Genomic DNA, 16,622 nt, shown 5'->3' on the forward strand with positions numbered 1-16,622 from the left:
ATAAGTTTCACACTCAACTTTCACGATTACAGTTCATTGAGTTAATAAAATAAAAATGAAGCTACACTTTATACCAGAATAACTATTACCTGAAAAATAAAAGTTCAAAGTGTCACATACTTCAATTTTATTTTCTCAAGAACATTTAAGCCAATTTGTTAAAACTTTGGATGTAAAAATCACATTTAATAGACTGAGATTCAGAGCAAAAGCAAAAAAGGAAAATCCAAATTGAAAGGGAGAATGATTAAACTTTTCCCCTGAGAGGGAAAACGTACAAGAACTGTATTATTTTACTTTTGTTTTTAGGTTTGCCCAAGGTTGTTATGACGTAGAAATGTCGTGTCCGAGACGTTACTTATGTGCTTATTTTGTTTAATTAAATTTGTTGTTAAATGTTGTTCACCCGTCTAATTATGTGCCTACATCAAAATCCTTATTTACAACAAAGACCTTTCTAATAGCATGTAAAATCTTTATAATTCGTGATTCAGTGTTTTCTTTCTGAATTGGGTACTTGCACTTCATGAAGATGACCTTCCATACACACACACGTGACCAATGACGTCAGCGCCAGCTAATCTTTATCAGCAAAATTGCGTATTAAAGTTCAGCTGAGTTTTTCTACATAATTTAGAATGTTAATTAACGATGAGTTAATTAAATACCGATCCATATAGCACATCGAATTGCTTGAAATATAATTATTTCTCTTCTACTTCTTTTACTTAACTTAGATTTATGATTTATGTATTTTATTGTAACGTGATATATTTTTGTTTTGTATACCTGGCAACTTCTATGCATAATTAATTTGCTTATGCTCCACGTGGCTTCTTGTTATGGCTTTGTGTTATGTCTTTGTGTTATGCCTCTGTGTAAATATATAGTGAATGAATTGAAATCTTTGAGAGCTAAATCGTATTAAAGAACCGAAGAATAAATGTTTAATTAGGCCTTTATTTTGTTCAATAGTACAGGAAATAACAGTCCAATGTAGCAGAGGGATAAGGACAACTCTGGATAAAAATACTCTGCATTATAATACTCTGCATTATAATATTTCGAGTTGATTAAGTTGAAATAAGAACAATAAAAATGAAAGTTCTGATTTTAGTTAAGGACCCAAACTTTCGACCGCTAAACTGAATCAATAATTGGGTTCATAATTTACTGGTTGAGTTTACACTTCCATTTTGATATCGGATATTAAAAGGAATTTCTCAGTTGACCTCTAAACATTTGATAATAATATGCAAAATATTAAAAAACAATAAGACTTAAACACAAATAATTAAAAACATGATTCAACTGTTTAATTTAACATGCAACTTTTTTCCTAAATATACTTATAGAATAACAGAATGCAAGTAGAATACAAGTAGAGAAATAGTTAGAACAGAATATAAGTAGAGAAATAAGTAGAATAGAATATAAGTAGAGAGATAAATAGAATAGAATATAAGTAGAAAATATGTAGAGAAATAAGTAGAATAGAATGCAAGTAGAGAAATAAGTAGAATAGAATATAAGTAGAGAAATAAGTAGAATAGAATGTAAGTAGAGAAATAAGTAGAATAGAATGTAAGTAGAGAAATAAGTAGAATAGAATATAAGTAGAACAGAATATAAGTAGAATAGAATATAAGTAAAACAGAATATAAGTAGAGAAATAAGAAGAATAGAATATAAGTAGAGAAACAAGTAGAATAGAATATAAGTTGAGAAACAAGTAGAATAGAATACAAGTAAAACTATTCTGCTTATAGAATACAAGCAAAATAAACTCTAGTTTCTTATATCACTTACCAACATCGTTATAATCTCCTTTTCGATCGCACCAATTTTCTGAAATAATTCAAGTTCATTCAGAATTATTAAAATGTGAGAGTTGGAACACAATTTAAAATGTAATTTATGATTTTTTAAAAGTATAACTACACACATTTTTCAAAAAAAAAATATAAATGGAGTTTTTTAAAAATCAGAATTGACACGCATTTGAATGCCGCAATGTTGCAGTTACTTGAGAGAGTTACATTTAAATAAAATTCGAGATGCTTTAAGTTTTGTAAAAATTAAAATGCTGACCAGCTTATAACTAGATGTACCTTATAAAAGATTCAAGTGATATAATTTTTTTAAAAATCAATTCCTACTAAGGTCAATAAAGAAAATTTTTATTTTAGTTAGTTTTATTAAGGAATTACGATTTTTTCTTCCATATCAAACTAAAATTTATTAATTAAATTTAATTAATTAAATTTAATTAATTAATTAACATTAGAAAAAAACTGTATTAACATCAAGTGTCATACACTACAAGTTTTAAAAAACGTATTTGAAATTGAGTAGGTGAATAAAAAATATTTTATTAACGATTGAAGATTTGAACAAGATATATAGGGAGAGTGTGAGCTAATAGTAGGAATGGAAAAAAAAACATACATCGAAAAAAATGCTAATGCCTCAAGTAACGATTTTTTTAGAATCCAGTATATATACATGAGGTGTTCCGTAATCATCACCCTTAATACATATATATTTGACAACTTGGTAAACATGAAGTAAAAATATGTATATGTCACGGCGAAAGACCGAAATCGGTGGTTGTTGACTTTCACCGGTGAATGTCGACAAACACCAAATACGTCGGTGAAAGATCGAATATTTCATTACATTCTTGTACATTCGGACCCTCACCGGTGTCGGTCGACAATCACAAATATGCTTTGGTGAATGTCCGAAATATTTATTACATTCGATTTTATATGAATTTATTCGTGGATATAATTACATTTATTCGATATTTTAACCCTAACCTGATGTTTTTTTAAGCTTAAGTGCCACTGCCCGGTATACATTTGCCCGATACTCCAAACACTGATGTTTCTTCTAATCTATCGCCAGTAAGTATTAAAATATAGAATAAATATAAATATATCAAATAAATATAATAATATTAACGAATAAATTAATATAAAATTGGATATAACAAATATTTCGGACATTCACTAAAGCGACTATGTGATTGTTGACATTCACCGGTGAGAGTCAGAAATAAGGATATTTAGCAAATATTTCGGACATACACCAAGCGACTACGTGATTGTTGACATTCACCGGTGAGAGTCGACATTTTGCAGATTTCGGTCATTCACCGTAACATATACATTAACGGTTAAAAACATGTAGGTTTTTCTTATAGTTGCTTTCAACTCCTCTCAATCTTAATTGGCGGACATTTAATGTTTTTAATCTTGCTTTTCCCGTTAATTAATCCTTACATCTTGATTAAGTCTTTCTTACTTAAATAAGATCTATATTAAAGTAATTGATTACAGAACTATTTAAATATTTTTTGTGATTTTAAGCAGAAAAAAGAATTGACGAAAATTTGTAAAAGGCTCCTAAAATTTGACGGAAATTTAGTTTTATTGGCTTCTTTTTATCATAAACCAAATTTTTGCTAAGAGAGCAAAACTTTTTAAACCTGACCACTCTTCTATCTTGTATATTGACAGCTAAAGTAAGTCAATTTAGTGAGTTCTATTCTAAACCCTTCAAATGTAGACAAGAAAATAAGAATTTTTTGAGAAGTTATTTTATACTATTAGATTTAGTATTCATATTTTACTAAACTAGGGATATAGCTGACCTAAATCTCTTTATAATTGACTATAATAGAGATTCATAAACGCTTTTGTAGTAAAATCTTGCGAATATGGCTAAGAAAATTTGAAAATTATGAAACTAATCAATCATTAAGCTTTCTAATTTCATACATGTTCTTGCGTATTCAAGTTTTAAGGAATTATTTATAATAAATAACTGGTAGGTATAACTAACAGAATATTCATAGCTTAATTTTCTAAACAAATTAATTTAAAATTATATTTTTATTCAACAAATAGAAAGTCATTCCTTAAATAATCTCATTTTCCTTAAATGAGATTGCTAATCAATAAAGTTTTAAATTTATGTTAAATTAAATTAACACTTATTTATCTTCATATTATTTTGTAATATAAAGTGTATAAAGAATCTATAAAGATAACAATATGTAAGAAATGGTAAAAAAAAATAGGATTCATCCCTTTCTATAAGTTGACCACATAATATTGCATAGGAAATGGTCATCTTAAGCAAGTTTCACTGCATAGCCTTTTTGAGGAAATTAAAGAATTAGAGTATTGTGAACTATATTAGATGCAAAAATATTACAAAGCAGTATCTATATTATGAGAAAAAGATTCTCATAATATAGTTATATAACCAGGCTCAAAAATTAAATTGTGAAATTATAATTCTTTCAAAAATAAAAAATAAAATTTATTAATTAATTGAAACTACAATTATTAAAAGTTAAATACTATAAATATTACAATTATTATTTAAATATACTAACTATTTATAATTTGTATCGAATAATTTATTTCTTAAGATAACAATTTCAATACTAAAATTAACAAGACTAGAATCTTTTTACCATCGTCATCTAAATCAGCCCCTGATTCTGCAGCTATAAAAAAGAACGGAAGAAAATTCAAAACATAAATGAAAGAACTATTAAAAGTCAAATGTGTTTTAATGCAAAAAGAGAAATAACTTTTAAATATCATAATAACAACATGTTAAGTGATGCAATATATTGTAATGTATCTTAATATATTCGTATTGCATTGGTCAGTGAATTGCATTAGTAAGGGAGTCGTATTGTATTAGTTGGGGAAACATTTCAGAATAAGTAACTTACGTTGATTTAAAAAATAAATTTCTGTTTTAAATTTTAAGGCTGACGTTTCGCTTTTACATAAGATAAAATTTATTGTATCAAAATGAAATATTTTTTACTTGACAAGTAGCTGTACTAACATTTTGATAGTGCATAGTTTTCATATAAATAAACCAAAAAACAAAAAATAATTATCTGACATGCTTCTCAATAAAAATAATTTATTTAATGTGTTTTTTTTAAACAAACAAAGAGAAGGTAGAAACAGTTATCATCAAAAAAGTTTCTTTCCCTCTCTGGACAAAAGAGAAAGAGCAGGGTAAAGTCAAAATAACTTCGTAAATACTTAAAAATAGTCCCAAAAACCGTAAAATTGCTGCAGTTTTTTCTTTTAAATAACTTGAGAAAAATGATATTTGATTGGTTATCTGTTTAGGTCTGGTTAAATATTAGGTTAGTCTTTGGCCCTTGAGATTCGGAAAAGTGGGGTAATACCGAGTAGCTAAGATTCAAATGCCTGTTGGAACTCAACTGTTAGACCAAGAAACTGTCAGATTTAATCAAGACATTTATTGCTTAGTAGTATAGAATTCTTCCTCCTTAAGTCCTACTAGCTGCCACATCGTGGGGAGGGTGTTGCGTGAGCAAAGTAAGCCCGGAAGAATTTTCGTCTGGTAGGGTCACTCTAGGCGTGAAGGCGACTCCATTTTGCTCTCGGTTAGTAGGGCAATAGGCCCATATCTAAGAGGTCGTGGGTTTGATCCCCGCCGGTTGAAGACTCCCAGTGTAGTAAATGGGGGCTGATGCACGTTACATTTGTCGATTCACAAAGTCTTCCATGTTAAAAATAACAAATCATACTTCTGGGGGTACTAAACCAGGAGCTTCCTTGTCTTCACGATTGGTTCAAAATTACTAGGCTAAAGAGTAGAACATTAGTAGTCGTAAACCCAGAACTTGGGTCAGCTGTTCAACGACGATTTAAAAAAATTAAATAAAAAGCTAATGCCTGTGGCGATGGATCTAAGTCAAACATCTACCTATTGGTGCTCCAGTCATTTCTTTTTTGACAACAGAACCATGACAACAGAAAGGTGACATTCATCACCTTTTAAATGGCATAAATGGGATGATAGAACAAAAAAGGCAATTATTAACAAACTGGTGCATCTCTCATAATTTCGTTCTGTGAAAGTTTCAATGAATACCTTCCCACGTTGATATACATGGTAATGAGACGTAAGATATTTTGGCTAAAGGAAGTGCTGGTAAGCCGTTGGGCACCCCTGATTCACTAACATATTTGGAATTGTTCTCAAGAGCTAAAAAGATTGAAAATGCTTCTTGGACTATCCCACCTGTTCACCATACCAGGGAAAGTGTCCTGGGAGTGCTTTGTCACTCAAGTTTTTTAGGTTAGACCAGACGGCCGTCAACATGCCTTGTCTGTGGTCATTTAAGATCTCTCTGTCTTATTCCAATGGAAAAAAAGGTTTTCCCATCTTGCCTGTAGTATGGTGACCAGCAGGTCATTCTTGACCACATACTAGATTATCTGGGGCTTTCCAAACAAGATCTTTTCACAAACCTAGTACTAGAGTTTCTTAGAGTGACAGATTTCATAAACCTTATTTAGCATTGTTAAACAACAGAGACATGCAGCAACCAAAACATAGCATTCCTGAAAAGTTATAGATGTACTAATTATTTTTAAATGATTCATTTTTTCTTGAAAAAGTCAAACTATCCGGTCTAATTGCAGTGTGTCTACCACTAAGAAAATAAAATTCCAATCCACTAGTCACAAAAGGTTGGAGAATCGGGACCGGTCCAAGGTACAAAGCTGACACTCGTCCAAAGACGACAAGTTTACATTTCTTAAACTTGGCTAGGCCTAGCAAAAAGAAGTTATTCAGTTAGTTATTCATTCTTTGACCCCTTGACATATCATTTCTTGATATACAAATGATCTTTAATTGCACCGTAAACAACAACTACCAACGGGATGTTGTATTGAAGACGTCTGAGACATGTCAATTATTGTTTTGACATAAGAAACAAATGACGTCTCCCAGACATCTTCGTATGTCAAGGGGTTGAATAATGATATTTTGGTTATTATCTACCGTAATTGAATTTTTAAATGTAAGTTATATAGGGTTTCATTTCTAAAACAAATTGATTAAAAAGTTACTCCACAGCTGGAATTTTTTGCCCTTTTTTTTTAAAAAAAAGAAACTGCTACATTATTTCTGTTTGAAATTGTTCTTATGTTTAATTTACCTTTTGTTTCATCCATTTCTCCGGCCCTGTTTTCGGATGATCCTATTTCATTGTCTTCGTTTGCTAGAGTGTCAAAAGATAAAAACAAAAATAATAAAGTAGAGAATGAGCATTAAAAGTACAGTGCAACCTCGGGAAACGACCACAGTTAAATGGCCGTTGATAAAGGTTGGCCGTTCTTAGAGGTTACCTCAATTGACTTCAAAATTTTAATCGAAGGTACATGATTTTTCGCAAACGATTTTAATTTCAACACGTGTAATTTTTTTGGCGCAGAAATGCCACTTCTGTTGGCGTCATGAAAAATCGGATCGATGAATAAAATTAAGCGTCTGTAAAAATGATCCCAACTGATGTAATTATGTGTAAAAACAAATTTATCAATTATGAATGATAAAGCTATTTTATATAAATAAACAATTATGTTTTTTGTACAAGGTTGCATTTGATTTTATACCATAAAAATTAGTTAACTTTGAAAGATGAGCAGTGGTTTGCTTGTTTGAGAAGTTTGTGTTTTTCTAAAATATAACTATTTTTTCTAATTTAGCTTTTAACACTATAAGTAAATCATTGATAGCATCGTTTTCATTGCGCTCTGACTACAACATGAGGCTGTATCGATACTAAGCAGTATCGATAAAAAATACTAAGCAGTTTATATAAAAATATAATCCCTTTTCTGCAACAAATCAAAAGTTACTTTTATTTTGCAAAAATACCTGCTTTAAATAAGTTTTTATTTGCTTAATCACCTCTGAAAATAATTCAAACTCTATAGTTATGAGCATTTAAACAAATATTTATTCTAAAAGTCATAACTCACGAATTACTAAAGAAAATTGAACAAAAAATCTCATGTATGAAAAAGTGGGATTACACTCTTCTGTATAAACTGTAAAGTTCTGTATAAACTGTAAAAACTGTAAAGTTGTCGAGAATCGTAACAAAATTTTTAGAATGCCTTGTAAGAATTTTCAATATCTAATTTTTTAAACTTTTTAGGGGGTGCGAGGATGAATTTAAATAAGATTAATGGTTAACGCAATCGACTAACTGATTTCTTAGTATTTGTAATTTATTGAGAATTTTGAGTCAAATAGTTATATGCATAATGTTGAGAATCCAAACTATCAAAAACGTGTAAGTAGTGCTTAAACTATCAATGTTATGAAGCAAAGTGTGAACGAAAACTAAAACAATTAATTACCGCCATTTATAAGATTTTTATATACCACTACATGGAATACTTCATAGAGATTCGTATTTTAAGCCGTATAAAATTCAGTTAACATTCATAAGATTTTGGATTTTTATATAACACTACATGAAATACTTCATAGAGATTTATATTTTAAGCCGCATAAAATTCAGTTAGCATTTATAAGATTTTGTATTTTTATGTAACACTACATGAAATACTTCATAGAGATTTATATTTTAAGCCGCATAAAATTCAGTTAGCATTTATAAGATTTTGTATTTTTATGTAACACTATATGGAATACTTCATAGAGATTCATATTTTAAGCAGTATAAAATTCAGTTAACATTTATAAGATTTTGGATCTTTATGTAACACTACATGGAATACTTCATAGAGATTTATATTTTAAGCCGTATAAAATTCAGTTAACATTTATAAGATTTTGGATCTTTATGTAACACTACATGGAATACTTCATAGAGATTTATATTTTAAGCTGCATAAAATTCAGTTAACATTTATAAGATTTTGGATTTTTATGTAACACTACATGGAATACTTCATAGTGATTTATATTTTAAGTCGTATAAAAATCAGTTAATATTTATAAGATTTTAGATTTTTATGTAACACAATATGGAATACTTCATAGAGATTTATATTTTAAGCCGTAAAAAATCAGTTAACATTTATAAGATTTTGGATTTCTATGTAACACTACATGGAATACTTCATACAGGTTTATATTTTAAGCCATATAAAATTCAACTGACACGAGTATTTAATTCAACTGACTGTATTGATAAAAAGTTTCAGAAATGGTTTTTAAGGCTACTTGACACAGATCCCTTATTTTAGAAAATTCGTCTTTAACCCTAAGACGACCAATATATGACACGAAATAAACTCCATTGGACTATTTTTTTCAAATGTAGTATTGAATCATTATTCGTGTTATTGGTAAAATTAACAAAGATTTTTGTGGAAAAAAACGGCCAAAAATTGAAGGTCTAGAATTGCATATGTAAGAATCTCAGAAATAGTAATTTGCTTAAAATCATTTTCAAATTAAATTTAATAAGCCATTCTCTGAAATAAAATAAAAAATTATTTTAATAACAACATTTTGTTTCAGTTTTATTTCAAATTAAAAAATATATAGTATAATATATATTACCGTAAACCGGGGCGAGTCTACCCATCCAGGGGCGAGTCTACCCATTTTAGTTTTATTTAATTTTCACTATTTTAAATTGCAAATAAAAAAAATTTTACCGACGGAGGACTTAGTTCAGACTCTAAGGAAGATGGCGCTGTAGTAGTTTGATCCGTTTTTATTTATTTGGTGTCTTTTTAACCGACCTGTTCAAACGTCTTTTGAGAGATTTGCATTGAAAATCAGCAAACTTTTAGTTGGTGCTCCGTAAGTATATTACTATTATTACTATTTTCACTTCGGTTAAGTGATAAACCTATCTAAGACAAAGATTACATTAATTTTATATGAAAAAAACAACAAAAGGAATGTAAGTTTTGCTGCTGTAATCAAAAAGCCAGAATTCGCGGGGCGAGTCTACCCATTCGTATTTAGTTTTAATAAAGCATAATAATATAATTTAGACCTTTGTTTATATTAAAACTAAGTCATTTTAAATGAATTTGAGTATATTATTTTAATTCTGCATTGATAAATTTATCATTAATAAAAAAATTTATAGGTTAAATATAAATGTAAATATAAAATATGTTTATTTAACCTATTTTTTCAATTTTTATATTACAAAATTAACTTTTTTTATTTAATATTATATTTAAACGAGAAAACATTGTAAGAAAAATCACACCTCCCAAAAGAATGGGAAAAGGATTTTTCATGATTCCCAATGTTTGAATTTCGATTTTGTTAATAAACTTTAATTATTATTATTTATTAATTATTTAATTGTAAATTTATATTAATTTTAATTTATTTTTATCAACAATAATCAGAAAAAAATGTTATTTTATAATGTTAATGATTATAAAAACAAAACTGTTTTCAAAATGTGATAATCGATCAAATACTCAATTGGTGTTATTTTATGAATAAAAAAATGGAATATATAATAAAGTTATGAATTTTACTTCAAAAATTTCCTATATAGTAACTAAAATAACAATTTAATAGTAAAATTTGATTATTTACAATGTTAACATTCATTTTAGTAGAATGGGTAGACTCGCCCCATAGGAGAGATTTGTCAGCAGTTCTATAAAAATATACAGTAACAGCCTAACTATTAATATTTTCTAAAATCGATTTCACAGCTTTAAAGAGGGATAAATAGCGATTCCGAAACACCTATTAAAAGCCTTTTTTCTTTAATATTTACAAAAGTTTGACCACTTGAAAGTTGACAAACTGAAAAAATGGGTAGACTCGCCCCAGTTTACGGTATATTATATTGTAGTATATATATAATACATACAGTTCCTCGCCAAATTATTACACGCACTATAAGATTCTATGTAAAATCTTAATTATCAGGTGATACTTTACAGCATTGTTGTTTATACGCGACTGAAACCTATTTGTACTTGTTTACGTTAGTGTATCAATTGGTTAAATTAGACGATATATTATATAAATATAGAATATTAATTATATCAGGTATTATATTAATATATTATAATAATTAGATACACTGTAGTGTTTTAATAATTACATGTTTTGCACGAGTTTATACGCAATACTTTTATATATAAACGCCCATGTAATGGGTTTTTATTTAGGAGATTTTTATATACTTCCGATTTACATTAATGTATTATTTTTTTTACACATGGAATTACACTGTTAACTAATTGATATGCGAACGTAAACAAGTGCAAACCGGTTTCAGCCGCGTAAGAACAGTAGTGCTGTATGGTATTCCCTAATAATTAAGATTTTACATAGAATCTTATAGTGCGTCGAATAATATGGACAGGGACTGTGCACAGTGTAATATATTAAAAATATATAGTATTGTATATGAAATATTACTGTTTTCAGGAGCCTCATCATCGCAGGAAACTTTCAGCTGTACCGTTCTAGTCAAAAGTCTCACCAAAAATTCTACTAAGAAATCTGGACACAACTGGTAGGATGCTTTGAAACAGCCCACAATAGAACTGGGAAGAGAATATATTTATGTATATATTATTATATTATACAATATGCTAATTATTATACGTGTTGTTGTTGTTTCTAATGCGACTTGCCACACGGGCAAGCCTGCTTGGTGAAACCGAGCAAATTTAAGGCAGAGTGTCCGTTTCTTGTTTTTCTGTGGCACCATCTATGGCCAGGAATTCGACTTCTGCCACACCATACGTCGCACCTGTTTATAGGGCGGGCCCATTCATATATTCATTCATCCTGACAGACCTGAATCAGAGAACGATCGATCTCCAATCCAGTACCCCCAAAGGTTATGGGTATATGGAGGACTTTTGCGACTCGACAGATTTAACCTGCCTCAGTCACCGGCCGGCGGGGTTCGAACCCACGAACTCTCGGACATGGGCCCAGCGCCCTACCGACCATTATATTATACATAATTATGTATTCATCATTACATAGAACTACTATTATATATAAGTATTAATATACCATAAGTTCGCCCAAAATGGTAATAAGTAGACCATGTAGCTTAAAAAAAATATACATAATTATATTATTCATGATTATCTATACATCATTACATGTAACTACTTTTATATATAAGTATTATTATACCATAAGTTTGCCCGAAATGGTAATAAGTAGACCATGTAGCTTGAAAAAAAATGAAGAAGACTGTGTTTATCTAAAATCTTGCAAGCTTACAAAAAAATGACATGTTACTGGAAGGCTCTGGAATTCTAATTTCATTTTCGCCAAATGTGGTATCCATTGGATGTGACAGATGATGGCCAAAATGTGGTAGCCATTCCAAGCATGAAATAAACCTCTTTTATGATAACTGTTCTGAGTTCAGTGAAGTAATTTAAGACGGTCAAGTTTAACATATTTTTTGTAGTGTAAGCTGATTCTAAAAAAAGGCTCAAAGCGTCGATATTTATAAAGTTACTCCAACAATACATTAACTTGTCGCATAAAAATTTACAAAAAGGGAGAATTTTGTCATTGATTTTGATAAGTTGTTTCATCGAGGTGCAAATTATTTTGTCATATTGGGGATATTTAAATAAATTTAATGTGTGTGTGACTTTTAAATTTTAATAACTTTTAATAACTATACAATAATAATTGAATTAACACTTTGAACGCCACGCTGATTTTACTTGGCTTGCCCGTCTGGCCAATATGATTTTCTCGGTATGCCTTGCATATTTTGATGAAATATTATTTACAATAAAACAGTTAATTTTTTAAATCATTCGTACCGCATTTAATTTACTGAGGTCATCGCTTACCCAAATAGCAGGCAACGTGTTAAGGTTACATGTTGTATATGTATACAAATAAAACTATTTTTGTGTGTTCTACATTGCATTAGTTTCTTCAAACCATTTTAGTAACGATAATTATATTAAAGAAATTGAAAGCATTAAAAATTTACACGAAATATGTGTTTCAAATAATTCGAAAATAGGAAGGACTGCAATGGAGGCCATTGGACAATAGGAAGGACTGCAATGGAGGCCATTGGAAAATAGGAAGGAGTGCAATGGAGGTCATTGGAAAATGGGAAGAAGTGCAATGAAGGTCATTGGAAAATAGGAAGGAGTGCAATGGAGATCATTGGAAAATAGGAAGGAGTGCAATGAAGGTCATTGGAAAATGGGAAGAAGTGCAATGGAGGTCATTGGAAAATAGGAAGGAGTGCAATGGAGGTCATTGGAAAATGGGAAGAAGTGCAATGGAGGTCATTGGAAAATAGGAAGGAGTGCAATGGAGGTCATTGGGAAATAGGAAGGAGTGCAGCCACTTTCCCATAACGGCATAAGACAACAAAAACTATACAATAAAGTAATACTTACGTTGCATCTTTTTCTTGTCCCTTCCATACACCATGGGCGTAATCATAATAATCATCCTGACATGTTTTTACACCTTCATAGTCAATGGATTCAAAACACTCCCTATTCTTCTTTGATTCATCTGAGTCTTTGTGAGCAATGGAAATTAAGCCATTAATTAGTTATACAGGATTAAGAAGAAAAAAATCCGGAAACAATGGTATATTTCCAAAAACATAACCCTACGCAGTTAAAAATTAAATTAAAAAACTTTATAGATATATTTTAAATTTTCTAAAAATAAACCTGACTGTAGAACCCAGTTAAAATCTATTTTTATTAAAATGGTTCCATTCAGTTTTACTTTATTTAAATTTAGTTTATTGCAATTAATTTTATTTTCATTCAATATAATAAAATAAATTTTATTTTATTTTAATATATTTAATTATTATTTATATTTTAATTTTTATTTTAAAATAAAAAATTTTTTTAATTCTATTTTTTTTTAAATTTCATTATTTTAAATTTTAAATTTTATTTTTTAATTTAATCTAATTCGATTTAATTTTACAGCAAAAACTTTATCGATAACCAAATATACATATAATTACACTTACCTGAGATTTCATAATGTCTTAAAGTAATTTATTCTTATTTTAAGTTTTATTTTAAAATTACAATTTTTTATAATTTTTTTTTGTTTTATTTTTTTAAATTTATATTTTTATTTTTTAATTTAATTAGTTTAATTTAATTTAACTTAATTTTACAGTTTAGGTATAGCAAGAACTTTAGCGATAGCCAAATATTTAATTACACTTACCTGAGATTTCATAATGTCTTAAAGTAATTTATTCTTATTTTAAGTTTTGTTTTAAAATTACAATTTTTTGTAAATTTTATTTTTTGTAAATTTTATTTTTTTAAATTTTAAATTTTTATTTTTTAATTCAAATTTATTTAATATAACTTAATTGTACAGTTTAGATACATCAAGAACTTTAGCGATAGCCAAATATATAATTACACTTGCCTGAAATTTCATAATGTCTTAAAATAATTTATTCTTATTTTAAGTTTTATTTTAATCTTTATTTTAAAATTGCGATTTTTTTAAATTTTATTTTTTGTTTAGTCTTATTTTTTTAAATTTTAAATTTTTATTTTTTAATTCAAGTTCATTTAATATAACTTAATTGTACAGTTTAGATACATCAAGAACTTTAGCGAGAGCCAAATATATAGTTACACTTACCTGAAATTTCATAATGTCTTAAAGTAATTTATTTTTATTTAATTTTAATTTTTATTTTAAAATTACGACTTTTTTAAATTTTATTTTTTGTTTAGCTTTTTTTTAAATTTAAATTTTTATTTTTTAATTTAAATTCATTTAATTTAACTTAATTTTAGAGTTTAGATAAATCAAGAACTTTAGCGATCGCCAAATATATAATTACACTTACTTGAAATTTCATAATGTCTTAAAGTAATTTATTTTCATTTAATTTTAATTTTCATTTTAATTTTTATTTTAAAATTACGATTTTTTTTTAAATTTTATTTTTTGTTTAGTTTTATTTTTTAAATTTTAAATTTTTATTTCTTAATTTAAATTCATTTAATTTAACTTAATTTCACAGTTTAGATATATCAAGAACTTTAGCGATCGCCAAATATATAATTACACTTACCTGAAACTTCATAATGTCTTAAAGTAAAACGTCTTAATCCCTTCGTTCTTCCCTCCATATGGCTCTCGAAATCATCCATGTCTTTTGGTAAACAATGTGTAAGGGAATTTTTTTTAACGCATCCCATAGCTTCATTTAACACACTGCAAAGCAATAAAAGGAATAACTTAAGATAATTTTTTAAAAAGAAAGAAAAATTAAAACAACTTAAGACACTCTCTTACTCTGGTAGGTTCGGAAAATTGGCTCGAGTCCTGTAGCAAAGTCTTAGCTTTTCTGTCATAGTCTCTATCTCATAAGCCTCGCAATTAGCTGCAAATAAATTTAAAATAAGACATTCTATTGCAATTTTGTTCCGTTATAAATTAAAATAAGTTTTTATTTTCATGCATGACTTTCTTTACGATTACGAGAGTTTCTGTATGTAATGCTGAAAGAAAGTTTTTGTTGTTGCTGCTGTTTCTGCAAGCCTGCTTGGTGAAAACGAGTAAATTTAGGGCAGCGTGTGCGTTTCTTGTTTTTCAGTGGCTCCATCTATGGCAAGAATTCGACTTCTGCCCCACCATACGTTGCACCCGTTTATAGGACGGACCCATTCATTCATCCACAGATCGTAATTTTGACCTAAATCAGATAACGTGATTTATTTTTGTTTCGTGTACCTGGCAATATCGATGCATAATTAGTTTGTTTATGTTCCACATGCTTACGTGCCTGTCTATGTGTAAATATATAGTAAAAGAATAGAAATTTTTGAGTGGGAATCCTTGTGAAAAATTTTTGAATATGTAACTTAAGAAAATTGATACTTGAAGGGCTTGGTTTACTCGAAATAGAAAGGAAAGAACAGCTGCTAATATGAACAAATGCCACTCTTCAACAACCAGTCAGGGTCGAGATACACACACGACGTCATTTGCTGGCATCTCATTGAAACAACGCCAAACAGTGATTTTTTCATCGCTTAACTTCGCTTTATCGTCTGCGAATTGTTCATATTTTTCTCTCATAAATATAGTGTAAATAACATCGTCGGATGCCACGTAATGAAGGCGGAGCCAATTTCACCTCCTGGTGAACGAACAATAAGTTTGTTACCTGATTAAAAACTTCATTCGCTTCAAAAATATTAAAAAAGGGGAAAAAAGCAGACATGTTTCAAGCGCTTCCAAAATAGGCCAGACGACATGAAAAAACATTCACGTCGCCTATTTTTGCCTATTTATTGCGCCTATTTTTGAAGCGCTTGAAACATGTCGATAGTTATTTCCTTTTTTATATATTTTTGAAGATAATGAAGTTTTTAATCAGGTAAATTCTTACCGCTTCAGTTTTTAGGAATTATATATTTAATAACAGTTTGTGATTGATTGAAAGTCGAAAAGTGGTAAACGGGTTTATTGTTTCTCCATTTATGATTCTGATCTCTTGCTGTTAGAATAATCGTTATTATTTCATTTTTCAAGATGATCCATGAGAGTAAAGGTAAGTTAATTCTATTTTATTAAAAAATATTTTAATAAATTTGTAATTATTTAAATTGTTTTTCTAATACGTATTCAAAAAGCAACGCTGATCTCAGTAATAATCGCCAACTTGGACAGATATCAAAAAGTCGCCAAGAGGTTGGCTATTCTAGGATTTTACCCTTTAACCGCCATCTTTAATTCAACGAGGAGGAGAAATAACAGCTACCTAAGCAACTGACGAATCA

The 16,622-nt window shown here is 28.7% G+C and overlaps 1 protein-coding gene across 1 annotated transcript in view; it reads right to left on the reverse strand.

The window, feature by feature from the left end:
- The window catches only part of LOC147809687 (uncharacterized), a 67,047-nt gene that overhangs the window by 33,185 nt on the left and 17,240 nt on the right, over nucleotides 1-16,622 (reverse strand). The window contains exons 8-14 of the mRNA XM_087162905.1: nucleotides 15,133-15,220; nucleotides 14,909-15,051; nucleotides 13,233-13,359; nucleotides 11,251-11,378; nucleotides 7,019-7,081; nucleotides 4,490-4,522; nucleotides 1,810-1,848 (exon numbers count right to left, since the gene is read on the reverse strand). Of these exons, the coding sequence (XP_087019031.1) occupies nucleotides 1,810-1,848; nucleotides 4,490-4,522; nucleotides 7,019-7,081; nucleotides 11,251-11,378; nucleotides 13,233-13,359; nucleotides 14,909-15,051; nucleotides 15,133-15,220 (621 nt within the window). The remainder of the gene's footprint in view (nucleotides 1-1,809; nucleotides 1,849-4,489; nucleotides 4,523-7,018; nucleotides 7,082-11,250; nucleotides 11,379-13,232; nucleotides 13,360-14,908; nucleotides 15,052-15,132; nucleotides 15,221-16,622) is intronic.

This window comes from Parasteatoda tepidariorum, chromosome 5 (assembly GCF_982258835.1).
Source record: "Parasteatoda tepidariorum strain Cologne lab strain chromosome 5, Ptep-v5.0, whole genome shotgun sequence".
NCBI classification, from domain to species: Eukaryota; Metazoa; Arthropoda; class Arachnida; order Araneae; family Theridiidae; genus Parasteatoda; species Parasteatoda tepidariorum.